This window comes from Oncorhynchus masou, chromosome 15 (assembly GCF_036934945.1).
Source record: "Oncorhynchus masou masou isolate Uvic2021 chromosome 15, UVic_Omas_1.1, whole genome shotgun sequence".
Classification (NCBI taxonomy): Eukaryota; Metazoa; Chordata; class Actinopteri; order Salmoniformes; family Salmonidae; genus Oncorhynchus; species Oncorhynchus masou.
The window spans coordinates 35,444,249-35,466,644 of NC_088226.1; the positions used below are offsets into that span (position 1 = coordinate 35,444,249).

Sequence of the window (22,396 nt, forward strand, 5' to 3'; positions counted from 1 at the left end):
CCTGTTAGATGGTTCGTCGGAGGGCATAGCGGAATCTTATAAGCTTCCGGGTTAGAGTCCTGCTCCTTGAAAGCAGCAGCTCTACCCTTTAGCTCAGTGTGAATTTTGCCTGTAATCCATTGCTTCTGGTTGGGGTATGTGCGTGCAGTCACTGTGGGGACGACGTCATCGATGCACTTATTGATGAAGCCAGTGACTTATGTGGTGTACTACTCAATGCTATTGGAAAAATCCCAGAAAATATTCCAGTCTGTGCTAGCAAAACAGTTCTGTAGTTTAGCATCATGGTAGGATATACGTGCTTTCACTTCGTCCCATTTATTTTCCAGCAATTGAACGTTAGCTAGCAGTATGGATGGCAAAGGCAGATTAGCCACTCGTCACCTGATCCTCACAAGGCACCCCGATCTTTTTCCGCATAATCTCTGTTTCTTTCTCCAGCGAATGACGGGGATGAGAGCCTGTTTGGGTGTTTGGAGCATATCCTTCCCGTCCAACTCATTAAAGAAAAATGATTTGTCCAATTCAAGGTTGGTAATCGCTGTTCTGATGTCCAGAAGCTCTTTTCGGTCATAAGAGACAGTTGCAGCAACATTATGTTCAAAATAAGTTTCAAACAATGCGAAAAAAACAAACAAAATAACACAGTTGGCCTGTCGATTATTGTACCCATGTCCACTGGTCGTGTGAGTACCTATGCGTTGGTGCAGCTGTTATGATGCGTGCTTTGTATATTGTGTATTACGGGTATCGTCCCATGTCGTTCAACCAGGTTTACCCTCGCTCTTTTGTTTTGGTACAGCCCTGCGTTTTTGTATACGTGTTTGTTTTGGGTGTATTAAAAATCCCTATTGTGTATTCCTGCGCCTGTCTCCAAATCCTTTATACCAGCGAGACGACTAGGCTACAGGCCCAAAGGATCCCTAGACCCCGCCAAAGGACCCCCCCCCCCCCCCCCCACAGACCCCTGTCTGTGTATGTTCACTTCAGCAGCTTGCTACAATGTGTCTGGATCATTCAAATACAAATTAGACAAAACCAATCACGTCTTTAAAAAGCTGTAGACAAATCTCAGTGATCTAGACAATGCAGCATCATATACGTTTAAGAATCTGAATTATTCATATTCTATGAATTGAGAAAATATTATTTCTGTCGCAGGTACACAAAAGGAGAGCTGGACATTGCCTACATCACATCACGAATCATAGGTGAGTACACATTATTGTCAAATCATACCGTAAGTTCTAGATCAACGGTATGAAATGGAATGAAAAGAAAGGCCGTGTGCCTGTGTATGAATTCCGTCAGCTGTGTTAATTTACTGCATGTGTGCCTGCGGTGTTGGGCTGTTCTAGCTTTAGCACCATTCCATTCATGAAGCGTACCAGACTCTCGTCTTCTTCTAACTGGGAATGGCTTTTCTCTCTAGCTAAAAGGCCATACATCGTTCTCTAACGGTAGCTTTATTTGATCATTATGGAGGGTAGTAAAGCCTGTATTTGGGCTTCACAGGTTTCTTCTCCACCCAATTGTTAGACTTCTAGATCTCTCAGTCTCTAGCCTCCTGTAAACTTAGCCTCACTCCCTCCCTACACAAGATCTACTGTAAATCTATAGGTGACAGAGGGTGGGATTTCAACAAGAGAGGGTTTGCTCTTGGTTTTTTGGGCCGAGGAGAGCTTTTAGGGTTGGTTGGGATGAGGGTAGGGTGATATTATGATACACAAAAGTATGTGGACTCCTGCTCGTCGAACATCTCATTCCAAAACCATGTGCATGAATATGGAGTTGGTCCCTTCTTTGCTGCAATATCAGCCTCCACTCTTAGGGAAGACTTTCCACTAGATATTGGAACATTTCTGCAGGGACTTGCATCTATTCAGCCACAAGGGTATTAGAGAGGTTGGGCATCGACGTTGTGCGATTAGACCTGGCTCGCAGTCAGTCCCTAGGGTGTTCGATGGGGTTGAGGTTAGGGCTCTGTGCAGGCCAGTCAAGTTCTCCTGGCCTGCTTTGTAAACAACAGGCGTAGACTAACAGTGAAATGCTTACTTATGGACCCTTCCCAACAATGCAGAGGGAAAATAATAGAAATAATAGAAAAATAACACAATGAATAAATAACAGATAACTTGGCTATATACACGGGGTACCAGTATCGAGTCCTTGTGCAGGGGTACGAGGTAATTGAGGTAGATATGTACATATACAGTACGTAAGTAGGGATAAAGTGACAAGGCAACAGGATAGATGATGAACAGTAGTTGCTGCGTATGTGATGAGTCAAAAGAGTTAGTGCAAAAAGGGTCAAAGCAGAGAGTCCGGGTAGCTATTTGGTTAACTATTTAACTAACTCTTTAACAGTCTTATGGCTTGGGGGTAGAAGCTGTTCAGGGTCCTGTTGGTTCCAGACTTGGTGCATTCATACCGCTTGCCGTGCGGTAGCAGAGAAAACAGTCTATGACTTGGGTGGCTGGAGTCTTTTGACAATTTGAAGGGCCTTCCTCTGACACCTGAGGGCCCCTATCTCATAATGCATAGTGTGTCACCTTAGATCCCTCCTCTTACTGAACACTCATTTATGGGTGCGTTCGTAAATTCAACTCGAGTGTCAGAAATGCGCTCTGGCCCGTGAATTCAGAGCTCTATTTCTTTTTATGGGCCTAATAATAAAGACGTCATTTACCGGTAAAAGTGAATTACCATTTTATGTGGCATAAACAGTCATGATGCTTTCATCTGATTGGCTAACAAATCACTTCAAAAACGTAGGCTACCTGTGCCCGTTTGTCCACTCCAAATAATCCAAATTGCATGTACACACGCCTATTTCCATTCATCAAATGACACATCTATTTACAAAACACCAAAAAGTGTGGCTCATGACATTCGGCGATTGCCATTAATTAGGCCTACATTAATGGATGCATCTTGCTGACAAATGGACCCCTTTTTTGTAACCTGAAAAGTCGAGACACCTGAAATTGGGCTGAAACTGTCCCGAGTAAAACGGGATGGTCACCCTAACACACACGGTCAATTTACTAGTCCAGGCTACAATGTGTTGGCCTATTACCATGAACTTCAAATTGGCCTACCGGCAGCCAGTGATGTAATGGTAAAAAAAAAAGGTGGGTTACCTCTGATAAGTAAAATGTTTTGAAAAAAGATGGTAAACTGCATTTAGTTGAGCTTACCCTCCACTAGGCTTACACCACTGCTGGCAGCCTAACCTCTCAGCCAAGGCAATTTTACACACATGAACACACACAGAACAGGCAGCCTACATTCAATATAATACATGAGTTGAATCCAAACATGTTTACACCCTCGTTCATGAGTTTTCATGAGTTAATGCTTGGAGTCTTCTCAGATGGCCTGACATAAAACACTACCTGTCTTTCCTTACATGACATTTATGACGGTCTTATTTGTCATTATTAAGCTTTTAACAATTGAATTAGAACTTAAACCCTGTAAAACTAAATCCTGGATCTTGGAGATCTCTGAAAATGCCATGTAAGTGTTACTATGCCTTCGTAACATTTCATTGTGTTTCACCGTGAAAACAGTTCTCATGGGCACACAAATCCCAAATAATGTAGGCCTATGCCGTTGCAAAATCGATTGCTTCTAACTGAAAGAGTCAACCATAGGCCTACTGTCATTCATGTTGGATGTATTCGATGCTCCGTTGGTGTCTAGTGATATCGGCGACCATCATCCTCTGATCCAGGAAAGAAAACAAATATTGATAGAAAATAATGAAGCTAAATAAATGGTCTACTTCTGGCCACGGACGACACAGAGAACACCAATACTCCCGGGCACATGAAAAACAAAGCAATGAGCGCTCTAAACAGCTGACGGACAAAAGCAAACAATGATAAAATCAACAGACAAATCGAATGCATTGGAAAGGATCTTAAAAAAATATCAAGGACATATGGTAAAATGGCGAAAATTAAATACAAAGGAAAATCTATGCGTTTAAAGGAGCTCAGCTGAGGCCACACTCACTGAGTGGACCATGCAGTCGACAGGGAGACGGTTTATGTAGCCAAGAAGAAATAAATGGTTTAAACCATGACAGAGAGGTGGGGGTGTTTGTTTCATTTGGAAGCTTTTATTTTCATATTCACCACTGTAAAACATATTTACCACAGCATTTTAAACAAATAGGAAAATGGTTAAATTAGCCTTATTTAGATACCCTACCCAAGTTTGACTTTTGTTGCATTTAGGGGAGCTAACATCTCACTCAGCTGACCTCCCCCCCCCCCCCCATTGCTGCTCTGTAATTCACACCCTGCCTGTGGTTAAATTACTTTCAACCCACTTTTAACTAGATGAATGTAACTTTAACTACATAAACCACATACAGTACAAGACTCGTCTTTTAAATGATTAGTATGATTCCCTGCCTGGTTTGTGTTGGTCCATTACCCTGAAGGTAATGGAAGGCATTTCCATACTGCACAGTGCAGATGGAATGAAAGTGGAACCCCATGACAGTGTGTAATAATAGTACTGAACTGTATATCCCGGCATGCCTCATCATCACCTCTATGGTCATTGGGATTGAACATATGTCTCCCTCTCTGTCCCCTGCCAGTGATGTCATATCCTGCGGAGGCGTTGCAGATCGGCAACCAGAACCATGTGGAGGACATCCGCTCTTTCCTGGACTCACGGCACGCTGACCACTACACCGTCTTCAACCTGTCACAGCGCAACTATCGCGGCGCCAAGTTCTCCAACCGGGTGAGACAGATATACACTGAGTTTACCAAACATGAGAACACCTTCCTAATACCTTCCTAACACCTCCCCCTTTTGCCCTCAGAACAGCCTCAATTAGTCAGTGTCGAAGCGTTCCACAGGGATGCTGGCCCATGTTGACTCCAATGCTTCCCACAGTTGTGTCAAGTTGTCTGGATGTCCTTTGGATGGTGGACCATTCTTGATACACATGGGAAACTGTTGAGCGTGGAAAAACCCAGCAGTGTTGCAGCTCTTGACACAAACCGCTGCGCCAGCCACCTGCTACCCCGTTCAAAGGCACTTAAATGTTTTGTCTTGCCCATCCACTCTCTGAATGCCACACATACACAATCCATGTCTCAATTGTCTCAAGGCTTAGAAATATTTCCTTAACCTGTCTCCCCCCCTTCATCTACACTGATTGAAGTGGATTTTACAAGGGACATCAATAAGGGATCATAGCTTTCACCTGGATTCACCTGGTTGATCGATGTCATGGAAAGAGCAGGTGTTCTTAATGTTTTCTATACCCAGCATATATATATATATATATATATATATATATATATATATATATATATATATATGTATATGTATGTGTGTGTGTGTGTGTGTGTGTGTGTGTGTGTGTGTGTGTGTGTGTGTGTGTGTGTGTGTGTGTGTGTGTGTGTGTACAGTACCTGTCAAATGTTTGGACACACCTACTCATTCAAGGATTTTTCTTTATTTTACTATAGAATAATAGTGAGGACATCAACTATGAAATAACACATGAAATAACACATGGAATTATAGAGTAACAACCAAAAAAGTGTGAAACAAATCTAAATATATTTTAGATTTTAGATTCTTTAAAGTAGCCACCCTCTGACTTGATGACAGCTTTACACACTCTTCGCATTCTCTCACTCTTCACCTAGAATGCTTTTCCAACAGTCTTGAAGGAGTTCCCACATATGCTGATCACTTGTTGGCTGCTTTTCCTTCACTCTGCAGTCCAACCCATCCCAAACCTTCTCAATTGGGTTGAGGTCTGGTGATTGGTGACTCTCCTTGGTCAAATAGCCCTTACACAGCCTGGAGGTGTGTTGGGTCATTGTCCTGTTGAAAAACAAATGATAGTCCCACTAAGCGTAAACCAGATGGAATGGCATATCGCTGCAGAATGCTGATTAAGTGTGCCTTGGATTCTAAATAAATCACTGACAGTGTCACCAGCAAAGCACCATCACACCTCCTCCTCCTCCGTGCTACACGGTGGGAACAAACATGCAGAGATAATCCGTTCACCTACTCTGCGTCTCACAAATTCACGGCGGTTGGAACCAAAATTCTCAAATCTGGACTGATCAGACCAAAGCACAGATTTCCACCGGTCTAATGTCCATTGCTTGTGTTTCTTGGCTCAAGCAAGTCTCTTCTTCTTATTGGTGTCCTTTAGTAGTGGTTTCTTTGCAGCAATTTGACCATGAAGGTCTGATTCACAGTCTCCTCTGAGTAGTTGATGTTGAGATATGTCTGTTACTTGAACTCTGTGAAGCATTTATTTGGGCTGCAATTTCTGAAGCTGGTAACTCTAATGTACTTATCCTCTGCAGCAGAGGTAACTCTGGGTCTTCCTTTCCTGTGGTGGTAAACTACAGTATATAGTTGAAGTTGGAAGTTTACGTACACTTAGGGTGGAGTCATTAAAACTCGTTTTTCAACCACTCCACAAATTTCTTGTTAACAAACTATAGTTTTGGCAAGTCGGTTAGGGCATTTACTTAGTGCATGACACAAGTAATTTTTCCAACAATTGTTTACAGACAGATTATTTCACTTATAATTCACTGTATCACAATTCCTGTGGGTCAGAAGTTTACATACACTAAGTTGACTGTGCCTTCAAACAGCTTGGAAAATTCCAGAAGATTATGTCATGGCTTTAGAAGCTTCTGATAGGCTAATTGACATAATTTGAGTCAATTGGAGGTGTACCTGTGGATGTATTTCAAGGCCTACGTTCAAACTCAGTGCCTCTTTGCTTGACATCATGGGAAAATCAAAAGAAATCAGCCAAGACCTCAGAATTTTTTTTGTCTGGTTCATCCTTGGGAGCAATTTCCAAATGCCTGAAAGTACCATGTTTATCTGTATAAACAATAATACGCAATTATAAACACCATGGGACAACGCAGCCATCATACCACTTAGTATGGAGACGCGTTCTGTCTCCTAGAGATGAACATACTTTGGTGCGAAAAGTGCAACTCAATCCAAGAACAACATCAAAGGACCTTGTGAAGATGCTGGAGGAAACAGGTACAAAAGAATCAATATCCACAGTAAAACAAGTCCTATATCGACATAACCTGAAGGGCTGCTCAGCAAGGAAGAAGTCACTGCTCCAAAACCGCCATAAAAAAGCCAGATCGTACCTTTTGGAGATGTGTCCTCTGGTCTGATGAAACAAAAATATAACTGTTTGGCCATAATGACCATCGTTATGTTGGGAGGGAAAAGGGGGAGGCTTGCAAGCCGAAGAACACCATCCCAACCTTGAAGCGCGGGGGTGGCAGCATCATGTTGTGGGGGTGCTTTGCTGCAGGAGGGTCTGGTGCACTACACTAAATAGATGGCATCATGAGGAAATAAAATTACGTGGATATATTGAAGCAACATTTCAAGACATCAGTCAGGAAATTGAAGCTTGGTCGAAAATGGGTCTTCCAAATGAACAATGACCCCAAGCATTCTCCCAAAGTTGTGGCAAAATGGCTTATGGACAACCAAATCAAGGTATTGGAGTGGTCATCACAAAGCCCTGACCTAGATCCTATAGACAATTTGTGCGCAGAACTGAGAAAGCGTGTGCGAGCAAGGAGGCATACAAACCTGACTCAGTTACACCAGCTCTGTCAGGAGGAATGGGCCAAAATTCACCCAACGTATTGTGGGAATCTTGTGGAAGGCCACCCCGAATGCTACCAAATACTAATTGGGTGTATATAAGCTTCTGACCCACTGGGAATGTGATGAAATAAATAAAAGCTGAAATAAATAGTTCTCTCTACTATTATTCTGATTATTTCACATTCTTAAAAAAAAGTGGTGAACCTAACTAACCGAAGACATTTTACTAGGATTAAATGTCAGGAATTGTGAAAAACTGAGTTTAAATGTATTTGGCTTAGCTGTATGTAAACTTCCGACTTCAACTGTATGTGTATATATATATATATATATATATTGTCCTATCCTCTTTCACAGTTTCCTATGCTATGTCAATAATATTATGTAACAAGTTTGAGAGAGAGCGAGAGAAAAGTCTACCCAGGCCTACCAAGATCAACACACAGCGATACACATGGGAGACTGCCTCAGTTCAGACATACATTTTTTTTCTTCTATCTGGTGCAAGCAATGTTTTATAATACATTACCCATAGGCACTCAGCATTGTTTCATGTCAAACATGTTACATAATATTATTGACATAGAATACTCACTGGAAACTGTAGAAGGAGATAGGACAATGCATAGAACTAGATCAGGATGAAAGACTGGACCTGGAAAGTTTGTCTCACAGTGAGTCGTCTAAATAGGACTCCGAGATCAGGAGCCGTGTCCACAAAGCGTCTCGGAGTCGAGAATAGTGCTGAGAATTAGTGGTTAGAGCGTTGGACTAGTAATCAAAAGGCTGGAAGATCAATTCCCTGAGCTGACAAGGTAAAACATCTGTCGTTCTGCCCCTGAACAAGGCAGTTAACCCACTGTTCCTAGGCTGTCATTGAAAATAAGAATGTGTTCTTAACTGACTTGCCGAGTTACATTTAAAAAGAATAGAGACATTTCACGCCTACTCTTATGGGTCAAATTAAAAGCTCTCTTTAGTCATAAGAGTCCTACCGAGTCTACATATATTTAGGAAGACTCCATGAGCTGTCCTAACTAGTTAAGAGTTACCAGCAGATGTCTTGATAATCGAAAAAGGTAGCAGGTCAGTGATTCATGCAGCATAGACAAACAATTGCTTTGCAGTTGTTTACATTTTTGTTGTTGATATTTCTATATAATCAACCCGTAAGTGATCTCGACCTACATGCCACAGTAGCTCATGCGCTTTTGACAATGATTTCTCTCGGCCTAATTCACATTACATGCCTAAATACTAACCACTACGCTAACAAATAGTCGCATATTTGTCTTTCGATTATTTCATTATCATATTCTTTCAAGTTATTCCTTTGGAGCGCACTATCACGTTGTTAAAAATATATGTTAACTTTGATTGTGTTCGGTGAAAATGATAGACCTTTAAAACAATATATGCAACATTATCGGCAAGCGACTTGATGCCTACTGTGCCAAAGCGATTTAGTTGTTGAACGGGAGGGATGAGTGTATTGATATAACAATAATATCATCAAAATTCAATGATTTCAAACGTTTTCTCATTACAACCGTTTATGTTGTCTGGCGATGCGTCATCGCGATTGGTTTTTCCACATCATTTGCAACAATGTCAATTAGAGTTTTTTTTACTATCTTTCCTTTGAGTTGCCTCCAACTGTTGTGATTTCCAGCTGAGATAAACTTTTATGAGTTGATTTTACTTCTGGCTCAGAGTTTGTCTAGATTCCTAGCACCTTTTCTGAGATGCTTTGTGGATATGGGCCCTGGTCCCCACTTCAGCTTCTTTACTTTTCAGTGACGAGATGTTATGCTTGGATTCTATCTAGCGAGATCACTCCATCCAGTTATGGGTCAACGAGGCACCAGCCTTCAACCATCATCACCCCTCTCTCATTATGCAGGCAGGCGCACACACACATACACACACACACAAACACACACACACACACACACACATACACACACGCACGCACGCACACACACACACACAAACACACACACACACGCACACACACAGGCACGCACACACACACACACACACACACACACATACAAGACAAAATAAAACTCCTAGCTCAAAGTAGGTTTTAAGATAATGTCAAAGGTCAAACAGAGCTGTTTTTATTTCAATATCAAATCATCTCTGGGTAACAATTAAGTAACTTACTGTGATTGTTTTCAATTAAAATGGTTAAAAAAAGAAACAAAAATAGCTTCTTAGCAAAGAGCAATTTCTCAAAACAATAAGTTAGCTCTTACTGTCTGGGAGTGGTCTGAGTGGGGAGGGGTAAAACTGAAAATTAGCTGTTATTGGCAGAGAGGTTTGGAACTCTCTTTCTTATTGGTCTATTAACTAATTTATCGCATGATATCACCATGGAAGGCCAAAACTCCATCCCAACAAAGGATGATATTTCAGGTGGTCTTTTCAAACAACTCTTACACTAAAAGGGCGTTATCAGAATTTTCACAGTATTATTCTAACCTCATAGTGTGGAAATATATATAAAACATAGAAAAATCTAGTTTTTGACATCAGGGGGCCTTTAAAACACTTCCCAGACTAACTGAGTTTTCTAAGATGGTAATCTTGACAGTTTAAGGTACTGCAAAGGAAAGAATGTGATGACACTCATTGACATTGTTGCAAATGATGGGGAATAACCAATCGCAATGAGGCATCGCCAGCTGTGAACTCTATAGCACGCTTCAGACAACCACGGTGAATGTGGCTGTACATCAAATGTTGCAATGTTAAAACGTTTGATATAATTTCCTCCTGACACGATCACTTTGCCTACTCTTAATTATTGTCTAACATGTTGGCATGCATAACCTTTTTGTGGTTGTTAAAAGGAATTTTTGACAACTGAATATTGACAATATTACCATTATTGAGACACTCCTGTTTGACAACTCTAAATCGCTTTGGTACAGTACATCAAGGCACTTGCTGATAATGTTGCATACAAGGTTGTGTACAACATTTGAAAGGTCTATCATTTTCATCGAACCCAATCAAAGTTAACATAAGCCCTAGATGCCTTCAGTTGCCCAACTCATCTTTTTTTAACAATGTGATGTTTCACTCCAAAAGGATAACTTGAAATAACATGCTGTAGGTAATTAAATAATCAAAAGAAAAACTTGTTTATTTATTAGCGTAGTGGTTATTATTTAGGCATATCATGTGAAATCATTGAAATAGGCCTCATGTGAAATCATGTGAAATCCTTAGCTGCTACATAAATTAATGATAGATACCCATTGATTCTTGAAGAGTATAATTTATAAAATGCCTAATGGGCTTAGTTCAATAGTCGTAGCTCATCAGAACCCATAGCATTAGCTTGTTTGACTCCAATGTTTGTGAACCATGTAAATGGAAACAGACATTGTATAGCCTCAAAACATAGTTTTAATTCTATATCTTTGACATTGTGTCATTGATGGTTAGTCCTTGCATCCATACCTCGGTCTATGAATTCAAGAGGGATTACATTTCTCCAGACCCATCCCTCAGTTATTTTTGTTTGTTACCAAAACAGAGGTGGGGAGAGTTTGTTGTTTCAATGAAGGATTTCAAGTCTAAAGTCACAACTATCCTCCTGAGTACAGACTCATTCACTGGTACAATGCAGCTGAAATGGCTGTGCAGTCTGCAGTTTCCTCTGCTCATGCAGATACTAGTGTATTGGGGGAAAGTGTGAATTCAAAATGGCTCTCTTTCTCGCTCTCTGGTAATGTCATTGTAATTACGTGACTCATCGTGGTAACTCGTGATTTGGGCACATGTTGCTGCCACCGCAAGAGTGTCACAGATAGTCTCTATTTCTCTCTCTCTGTCTCTTTCTCTCGCTCTCTCTCTTCACCCCCTTCTTACCCCACTCTTTCTCGACAACCCCTTCTCTCTGTCTCCCCCCCCCTCCAGGTCTCGGAGTGTAACTGGCCGCCCCGTCAGGCTCCCAGCCTGCACAACCTGTTTGCGGTGTGTAAGAACATGCACAACTGGCTCAAACAGAACCCCAAGAATGTGTGTGTCATCACCTGCTCGGTAAGACCAGACCCGGAGTTGTTATTCAGATTCACTTTCATCTTCTTCACTCAGTCCTTTTTCCTCTGTTCTTCTTCCCTTGCTTAAACGCCATTCCTTTCTCTCCACCTTCCTACCTCCATCTCCTACACCCTCCTCCTTCCCTTCTTCTCGTCTCCTCTGTCCTGAGAACCATCATTCAATTCAATACAATTCAAGGCGCTTCATTGGCATCGGGAAACATATGTTAACATTGCCAAAGCAAATGAAGTAGACAATATACAAAAGTGAATCTCATTCACGCTCCGTCCTCACTTGTTTACACACCATTCCTCTCTCTCTCTCTATCTCTCTCTCTCTCCCTCTCTCTCTCTCTCTCCCCATCTCTTCCTTCCATCTCCTCATCCTCCCCCTGCTATTGTTTCCTCCGTCCCGTCCTGGGTTTGTCCTGGATTTGTTTTGGGTTATTGGGACTGCCTGAGGTCCAAGGGAAACACATCTTGGAGTGCTCAGGCTGCTGTTTCAGCTTCAGTTCCCACTGAGCTATTTCACTGGCACTGCAGACCTTTAGCAAAGACAGATGGTCTCTGTATTCAAGAAAGAATAGAACAATTGTGGACTGCAGCAGAATGCAATGACAACAACCTGATTGTCCGTTTGCTGCAGCAAATGAATTATGTGTCGAGAAAGTATACATATTTAGAGGTGCGCTGTACATATTTGACTTAAGTACTACAGTACACTATGACTCTGGAATGGAATGCTTTCCACCGTGCTGTATGTGATTTTATTGTGCTTGGCAAGTTTATCGGTGTCGAGCAGTCACTTTGAGTATTTATGAGAGTTCTTCAAAATCTCTTCCTAAAACTCGAATGTTGCACTGAAGCAAGAATGCTGGATGTATTTATAACTCCGGATATGTTCATTAAACAAAAAAGAGACAGGAAATATATTTACATACCGTCTGTTTACCAACACTCACAGTGGCAGCAGACACGTGATAAACTCTGTGTGTGGAGTCCCTGTTTAGTGCTGCTGGAGGAATAAGTAGACGTGGGGCTGAACACAGATGCCGTCGTCCCAACTCCTTGTCACTCATTGTCAAGAGTGATAGCAAAACACAGATCAGGGGACCAGTCTACAGATATTGGCCATGCACAGGAAACATGGAACGGCCCTCCTAGTTTCTAGGAGTCATGCATTGAGTTGTGTGAAGTGATCCACTGTAAGCTTGCTGCAACTCTTTTTCATCTATTGCTCTCTCACTCACCCTCTTCAGGACGGGCGTGCTCCCTCGGGTGTGCTGGTCTGTGCCATGTTCTGCTTTTGCCACCTCTTCAGCAACCCAGTGCCCGCCATGCAGCTACTCAGCGCCAAGAGACCCGGCTCAGGCCTCTGGCCCTCGCACCGGAGGTAGGGCAACAGAGAGGGTGTGTGTGTGTGTGTGTGTGTGTGTGTGTGTGTGTGTGTGTGTGTGTGTGTGTGTGTGTGTGTGTGTGTGTGTGTGTGTGAAAACACACGATTGGTGAAGTAAAATAAAATGAGTCACTGTAAACAGTCTTCTCCTCCCCGACTTTGAGTTTGGTCATTTTTAGATGGATGAACATAAAAACCTCCCTCCTCCTTCCTCCTCCCCCTCCATTGCTCTCCTAAATCCTTTACGAGCCTATTTATTTTCCGATTGGCTGAGTCGTCGCGACACACACACCCCTCCTTGGTGACCTAACACCCACACAGCATGCCGCTTGACCACACAGCTGCTTCTCAATAACAAAGACTCCTTCATCCTTCAGTGCAAAAAGAGAGGCTGGTGTATAAGGACAGTGGAAAGCAAAAGCATAATCTTTGTTGGGGATTTGACATTGTGTTTTGACGCTGGGAATGCTTTTTATACAAGAACATCCGCACATAGGAGCGATTTCAAGTATAAAACTTAAAGATGGATAGCTTTGTGATTTTCGAGCACAAAAATGATCTTACCCCCTGTATTAAATATACATAGACAATGTTTGTTTATAGGCCGTACTCAGTGCTTAGGGGAGGTTCATGTGTGTGACCTTGCATACTCTTTCTCTCGCACTTCTCCAGGTACATAGGCTATGTGTGCAGTATGGTATCAGAGAAGCCCTCCCTGCCCCACTCAAAGCCCCTGGTGGTCAAGGCGGTCACCATGAGTCCAGTACCCTGCTTCAACAAACAACGCATCGGCTGCAGACCTTTCTGTGAGGTCCTCATAGGGGAGACTAAGATCTTCTCTACGGCACAGGACTATGAGAGGATGCGGTAGGCACAGATGCAGACACAGATAAAGACAGACGGACACACAGGACTATGAGAGGATGCGGTAGGCACAGATGCAGACACAGATAAAGACAGACGGACACACAGGACTATGAGAGGATGCGGTAGGCACAGATGCAGACACAGATAAAGACAGACGGACACACAGGACTATGAGAGAATGCGGTAGGCACAGATGCATACACAGATAAAGACAGACGGACACACAGGACTATGAGAGGATGCGGTAGGCACAGATGCAGACACAGATAAAGACAGACGGACACACAGGACTATGAGAGGATGCGGTAGGCACAGATGCAGACACAGATAAAGACAGACGGACACACAGGACTATGAGAGGATGCGGTAGGCACAGATGCAGACACAGATAAAGACAGACGGACACACAGGACTATGAGAGGATGCGGTAGGCACAGATGCAGACACAGATAAAGACAGACGGACACACAGGACTATGAGAGGATGCGGTAGGCACAGATGCAGACACAGATAAAGACAGACGGACACACAGGACTATGAGAGGATGCGGTAGGCACAGATGCAGACACAGATAAAGACAGACGGACACACAGGACTATGAGAGGATGCGGTAGGCACAGATGCAGACACAGATAAAGACAGACGGACACACAGGACTATGAGAGGATGCGGTAGGCACAGATGTAGACACAGATAAAGACAGACGGACACACAGGACTATGAGAGGATGCGGTAGGCACAGATGTAGACACAGATAAAGACAGACGGACACACAGGACTACGAGAGGATGCGGTAGGCACAGATGCAGACACAGATAAAGACAGACGGACACACAGGACTATGAGAGGATGCGGTAGGCACAGATGCAGACACAGATCAAGACAGACGGACACACAGGACTATGAGAGGATGCGGTAGGCACAGATGTAGACACAGATAAAGACAGACGGACACACAGGACTATGAGAGGATGCGGTAGGCACAGATGCAGACACAGATAAAGACAGACGGACACACAGGACTATGAGAGGATGCGGTAGGCACAGATGTAGACACAGATAAAGACAGACGGACACACAGGACTATGAGAGGATGCGGTAGGCACAGATGTAGACACAGATAAAGACAGACGGACACACAGGACTATGAGAGGATGCGGTAGGCACAGATGCAGACACAGATAAAGACAGACGGACACACAGGACTATGAGAGGATGCGGTAGGCACAGATGTAGACACAGATAAAGACAGACGGACACACAGGACTATGAGAGGATGCGGTAGGCACAGATGCAGACACAGATAAAGACAGACGGACACACAGGACTATGAGAGGATGCGGTAGGCACAGATGTAGACACAGATAAAGACAGAAGGACACACAGGACTATGAGAGGATGCGGTAGGCACAGATGCAGACACAGATAAAGACAGACTGACACACAGGACTACGAGAGGATGCGGTAGGCACAGATGCAGACACAGATAAAGACAGACGGACACACAGGACTATGAGAGGATGCGGTAGGCACAGATGCAGACACAGATAAAGACAGACGGACACACAGGACTATGAGAGGATGCGGTAGGCACAGATGTAGACACAGATAAAGACAGACGGACACACAGGACTATGAGAGGATGCGGTAGGCACAGATGTAGACACAGATAAAGACAGACGGACACACAGGACTATGAGAGGATGCGGTAGGCACAGATGCAGACACAGATAAAGACAGACGGACACACAGGACTATGAGAGGATGCGGTAGGCACAGATGCAGACACAGATAAAGACAGACGGACACACAGGACTATGAGAGGATGCGGTAGGCACAGATGCAGTCACAGATAAAGACAGACGGACACACAGAGACTATGAGAGGATGCGGTAGGCACAGATGTAGACACAGATAAAGACAGACGGACACACAGGACTATGAGAGGATGCGGTAGGCACAGATGCAGACACAGATAAAGACAGACGGACACACAGGACTATGAGAGGATGCGGTAGGCACAGATGCAGACACAGATAGAGACAGACGGACACACAGAGACTATGAGAGGATGCGGTAGGCACAGATGCAGACACAGATAAAGACAGACGGACACACAGGACTATGAGAGGATGCGGTAGGCACAGATGTAGACACAGATAAAGACAGACGGACACACAGGACTATGAGAGGATGCGGTAGGCACAGATGCAGACACAGATAAAGACAGACGGACACACAGAGACTATGAGAGGATGCGGTAGGCACAGATGTAGACACAGATAAAGACAGACGGACACACAGGACTATGAGAGGATGCGGTAGGCACAGATGCAGACACAGATAAAGACAGACGGACACACAGGACTATGAGAGGATGCGGTAGGCACAGATGCAGACACAGATAAAGACAGACGGACACACAGAGACTATGAGAGGATGCGGTAGGCACAGATGCAGACACAGATAAAGACAGACGGACACACAGGACTATGAGAGGATGCGGTAGGCACAGATGCAGACACAGATAAAGACAGACGGACACACAGGACTATGAGAGGATGCGGTAGGCACAGATGCAGACACAGATAAAGACAGACGGACACACAGGACTATGAGAGGATGCGGTAGGCACAGATGCAGACACAGATAAAGACAGACGGACACACAGGACTATGAGAGGATGCGGTAGGCACAGATGCAGACACAGATAAAGACAGACGGACACACAGGACTATGAGAGGATGCGGTAGGCACAGATGCAGACACAGATAAAGACAGACGGACACACAGAGAGACCTGGGTTGTCACCTGATTTTTGTTAATCCTGGATCCTCATGACTGGATTATCTAGTGCACTGAGTCGGAGACGCACACACACACACACACACACACACACACACACACACACACACACACACACACACACACACACACACACACACACCATCTCTGACTACCTCTCTCTTTTTCTCTGTCTCTCTCTCACTCCCCCGTTTTTCTCAGAGAGCACAGGGTCCAGGATGGGAAGGTGGTCTTCCCTCTAGGTGTGAATGTCCAGGGTGATGTGGTCATCTCTGTCTATCATATGAGGAACACCATAGGAGGACGACTGCAGGCCAAGGTACAGTATAAGGCCTAGCACGCTAACAACGCTGACCCACTGTTTGCCTGAGGCTGATGCCACACAAGTGCTTGTACACCTGCATACACACACACACACACACACACACTCGCATTCAAACGCACAGATGTGCACACACAAGGACACACACACACATACGCACATGTAAATAGTGCCACATACACACAGAAATGCATACAGTTGGCCTTACTGTTTCGATTTTTGTCATCCGTGATGGCTTTTGTTTTTGCATAGTTGTTTTCCTTCGTTTTTCTCACTGTTCTTGTTGGTTATTACCCGCATTGGGTGGGTGGTGGTTTTGGTTGGGTTGAATGGGGATGGTGGCTTGGGGGGAGGGTGGGGGGGTTGGGGAGGGGAGGTTTTTCAGGGGGGACTGTGGGGTGATCTTGGATGGTTGGTGGCCTGTCGGTTGGGAGCTTGGGCTGGTGTCCAAGAGGTCACTGGTTCGGTTCACCAATTCGACTGGGTGGGGGGATCTGTCCTTGTGCCCTTGGGCGGGGTGCTTGACTCTGGTTGCTCCTGTGGGTCGCTCTGGATGGGTCGTTCTGTGGGTCGTGTCTGCTGGATGACTGAATGTAATGTAATGTTGTGCGGCTTCAATGCAGGTAGATTGTATGTTTAAAATATATATACAGTTGAAGGTCGAAGTTACAAACACTTAGGTAAGAGTCTTTCAGACTCGTTTTTCAACCTATCCACATATTTCTTGTTAACAAATTATAGTTTTGGCAAGTCGGTTATGACATCTACTTTGTGCATGACACAAGTCATTTTTCCAACAACAGATTACATAACCTGAAAGGCCGCTCAGCAAGGAAGAAGCCACTGCTCCAAAATCGGCATAAAAAAGTTTGACAGTTTGCAACTGCACATGGGGACAAAGATGGTACTTTTTGGAGAAATTTCCTCTTGGCTGATGAAACTGTTTGGCCGTAACGACCATCGTTATGTTTGGAGGAAAAAGAGGGAGGCTTTTGTCTGTCTGTAAATTTGTCTGTAAACAATTGTTGGAAAATGCCAAAACTATAGTTTGTTAACAAGAAATTTGTGGAGTGGTTGAAAAACAAGTTTTAATGACTCCAACCTAAGTGTATGTAAACTTCCTATTTCAACTGTATATACATAAACACTGCCTTTGGAAAGTATTCAGACCCCTTGACTTTTTCCACATTTTGTTACGTTACAGCCTTATCTAAAATGGATGAAATGAATAAAAATCCTCAATACACACAATAGCAAATTATGACAAATATATATGTATGTAAAACATAAATACCTCATTTACATAAGTATTCAGACTCTTTGCTATGAGACTAAATTGAGCTCAGATGCATCATGTTTCCATTGATCATCCTTGAGATATTTCTACAACTTTATTGGAGTCCACCTGTGGTAAATTCAATTGATTGGACATCATTTGAAAAGGCACACACCTGTCTATATAAGGTCCCACAGTTGACAGTGCATGTCAGGGCCATAAGGTCGAAGGAATTATCCATAGAGTTCTGAGACAGGACTGTGTCAAGGCACAGATCTGGGGAAGGGTAACAAAACATTTCTAAGCACACGGCCAAGACAATGCCGGAGTGGCTTCGGGTCAAGTCTCTGAATGTCCTTGAGTGGTCCAGCCAGAGCCTGGACTTGAACCCGATCTAACCTCTCTGGAGAGACCTAAAAATAGCTGTGCAGCGACGCTCCCCATCCAACCTGAAGGAGCTTGAGAGGATCTGCAGAGAAGAATGGGAGAAACTCCCCAAATACAGGTGTGCTAAGCTTGTAGTGTCATCCCTGAGAAGACTCAAGGCTGTAATCGCCGCCAAAGGTGCTTAACACAAAATACAGGATCTGAATATTTATGTAAATGTGATATTTCAGGTTTTTATTTATAATATTTGCAAACATTTCTAAAAAAATCTGTTTTTGTCATTATGGGGTATTGTGTATAGATTAAAGGGGAGGGGGGAACAATGTACTCAATTTCAGAATAAGGCTGTAACGTAACAACATTTGGAAAAAGTCAAGGAGTTTGAATGCTTTCCGAAGGCACTATATATATATATATATGAACAGACTGACACTCACAGATGATGATATGCTATACTATGGGAGTTTCTGTGAGCTCTGATTTTACGAGACCATATCCTGATACATTGGCCTTTACAGACCGAGATTACACTCCGGAAGATACTGCCACACGCTGACACGTTGACACACAAGGACGGATTACCATCTAATCGGACAGATTGTGTGCCCTGAAGGAACATAAACAAAGCACTAATGCGTTCAGACTCAATTAAGAAGTCTCCACAGTGTCACTGTTTGAGAAGAATTCCACTTCCTGAATCTAACTATGTTATGTGCTGGTTGGTATTTGCAGGTGTCCAACACCCAGATACTCCAGATCCAGTTCCACACAGGTTTCATCACTCCAGGGACAACCGTGTTAAAGTTTACAAAGTGAGCGACTCTCTCCTCTGTCATCTGTACATGTGAATATTAATATGTGAAATACTTGATACTGTTTCAAATGTCAGCATATATCATGATATGGACATGGCTCTTGCTTGAAACAGTGAACGAAGAACTATCTAACTCTCTATCTTGACACACACCACACACACACACACACCTGTCTAGGCCGGAGCTGGATGCGTGTGACTCCCCAGAGAAGTACCCACAACTGTTCCATGTGTTGGTGGACATTGAGGTGGAGGGTACAGACAAGCAGAAGGACCTGACCCCTCCCTGGGAACAGTTCCCTAATAAAGACCTGATCCCCAACGTACTGTTCTCATGTCACCAAGAGCACCAGGACGCCCTCGCCATCGCAGGTAGGGTAGAGGGCTGGACAACACGCAGACACACAGGCAGAGGTGCACAGGACAGATGGACGCACACATATAGTGGCAGTCACAGATACACTGTGTGAGTCCAGATGGAAACACACACACACAGGCAAAGATGTTCACACAGATACACACACCAGGGTTTTCGTTAGCCTGCAATTGCCGGAATTGGGCCGATCCAAAAAATGTAAATCCTCCAGAGATGTTAGTTCGGGTTCAAGTCTGGGCTCTGGCTGGGTCAGAAGACATTCAGAGACTCCTGCGTTGTCTTTGCTGTGTGCTTAGGGTCGTTGTCCTGTTGGAAGGTGAATCTTCGCCCCAGTCTGAGGACCTGAGCGCTCTTGAGAAGGTTTTCATCAAGGATCTTTCTGTACTTTGCTTCGTTCATATTTCCCTCGATCCTGACTAGTCTCCCAGTCCTTTCCACTGAAAAACATCCCCACAGCATGATGCTGCCACCACCGTGCTTTACCGTAGAGATGGTACCAGGTTTCCTTGGCATTCCTTGGCTTGGCATTCAGGCCAAAAACTTCCATCTTGGTTTCACCAGACCAGAGAATCTTGTTTCTCATGGTCTGAGAGTCCTTTTGGTGCCTTTTGGCAAACTCCAAGCGGGCTGTGATGTGCCTTTTACTGCGGAGTGTCTTCCGTCTGGCCACTTTACTATAATGGCCTGATTGGTGGAGTGCTGCAGAGATGGTTGTCCTTCTGGAAGGTTCTCCCATTTCCACAGATGAACTTTGGAACTCTGTCAGAGTGACCATCGGGTTCTTGGTCACCTCCCTGACCAAGGCCCTTCTCCCCCGATTGCTCATTTTGGGCGGGCGTCCAGCTCTAGGAACAGTCTTGGTGGTTCCATACTTCCATTTAAGAATGATGGATGCCACTGTGTTCTTTTTTTTTGTACCCTTCCCCAGATTTGTGCCTTGACACAATCCTTGCTCGTAGATCTACCCACAATTCCTTCAACCTCATTGCTTGGTTTTTGCTCTGACATGCACTGTCAAATGTGGGACTTCATATAGACAGGTGTGTGCCTTTCCAAATCATGTCCAATCAAGCTCAATTTCGATTCTCATAGCAAAGGGTCTGAAAACTTAGGTAAATAAGGTATTTCTAATGTTACTTTTTTGTAAATGTGCAAAAATGTCTAAAAAACGTTTTTCGCATTGTAATTATAGGGTATTGTGTGTAGATTGATGAGGAAAACAATTTTATAATACATTTTAAAATTGAGGCTGTAACGTAGCAAAATGTGTAAAATGTGAAGGGGTCTGAATACTTTCCAAATGCACTGTATCTTTGCCACACATCTCTCCCCTTCTTGTTCAACATTTAAAATTATACTCAAGACACATTAACTTCACATATTTAAGATGCTTTCCGCTGACAGCCGCAACTCAATAATCAGCTAGGCATATTGCCAAGCGCGCTGCCCAAATTGCGGGTTTCCCAAACGGTCATAGGCCTATGAGCTTGTGGTCTGAAACAATCCACAGCAGTTTTATTTTATCAGAAGCTGATGATCCTCAATTCCTCTGTGGTTAAATCTCGGCTTTCTGGTGAAGTATTTGAAGTATTTTATTTTTTTCTGTATTTCCCTTTACTTCCCTATTGGAACCACTATGCCATTTCTCTCCTGTTGTATTGATTTTCATAATCAACTTTCTTTCGTTGTCCAGAAGCCAAAGGCACAATCCTAGTCATATTAGCAACCCATCCTAGTTGTTGCATCTTTAGGTTCTCCCTCTTTCCAAGTTTCTAACAGAGATTTTCATCTCTGTCATGTACATTGTGGAACCGCCATAAGGTGCACAGTATAGAATGGTGTTTTCCCAGGTGTACTGTTTAGAATGGTGTTTTACCAGGTGTACTGTTTAGAATGGTGTTTTCCCAGGTGCACTGTTTAGAATGGTGTTTTCCCAGGTGTACTGTTTAGAATGGTGTTTTCCCAGGTGTACAGTTTAGAATGGTGTTTTCCCAGGTGCACTGTTTAGAATGGTGTTTTCCCAGGTGTACTGTTTAGAATGGTGTTTTCCCAGGTGCACTGTTTAGAATGGTGTTTTCCCAGGTGTATTGTTTAGAATGGTGTTTTCCCAGGTGCACTGTTTAGAATGGTGTTTTCCCAGGTGTACTGTTTAGAATGGTGTTTTCCCAGGTGCACTGTTTAGAATGGTGTTTTCCCAGGTGTATTGTTTAGAATGGTGTTTTCCCAGGTGCACTGTTTAGAATGGTGTTTTCCCAGGTGCACTGTTTAGAATGGTGTTTTCCCAGGTGTACTGTTTAGAATGGTATTTTCCCAGGTGTACTGTTTAGAATGGTGTTTTCCCAGGTGCACTGTTTAGAATGGTGTTTTCCCAGGTGTACTGTTTAGAATGGTGTTTTCCCAGGTGTACAGTTTAGAATGGTGTTTTCCCAGGTGCAC

The 22,396-nt window shown here is 43.6% G+C and overlaps 1 protein-coding gene across 1 annotated transcript in view; it reads left to right on the top strand.

The window, feature by feature from the left end:
* Nucleotides 1–22,396, top strand: part of LOC135556183 (auxilin-like) — a 56,925-nt gene that overhangs the window by 22,446 nt on the left and 12,083 nt on the right. Inside the window, 8 exon segments of the mRNA XM_064989173.1 lie at nt 1,162–1,211; nt 4,619–4,767; nt 11,596–11,718; nt 12,977–13,110; nt 13,786–13,980; nt 16,987–17,104; nt 19,503–19,582; nt 19,763–19,956. Of these exon segments, the coding sequence (XP_064845245.1) occupies nt 1,162–1,211; nt 4,619–4,767; nt 11,596–11,718; nt 12,977–13,110; nt 13,786–13,980; nt 16,987–17,104; nt 19,503–19,582; nt 19,763–19,956 (1,043 nt within the window).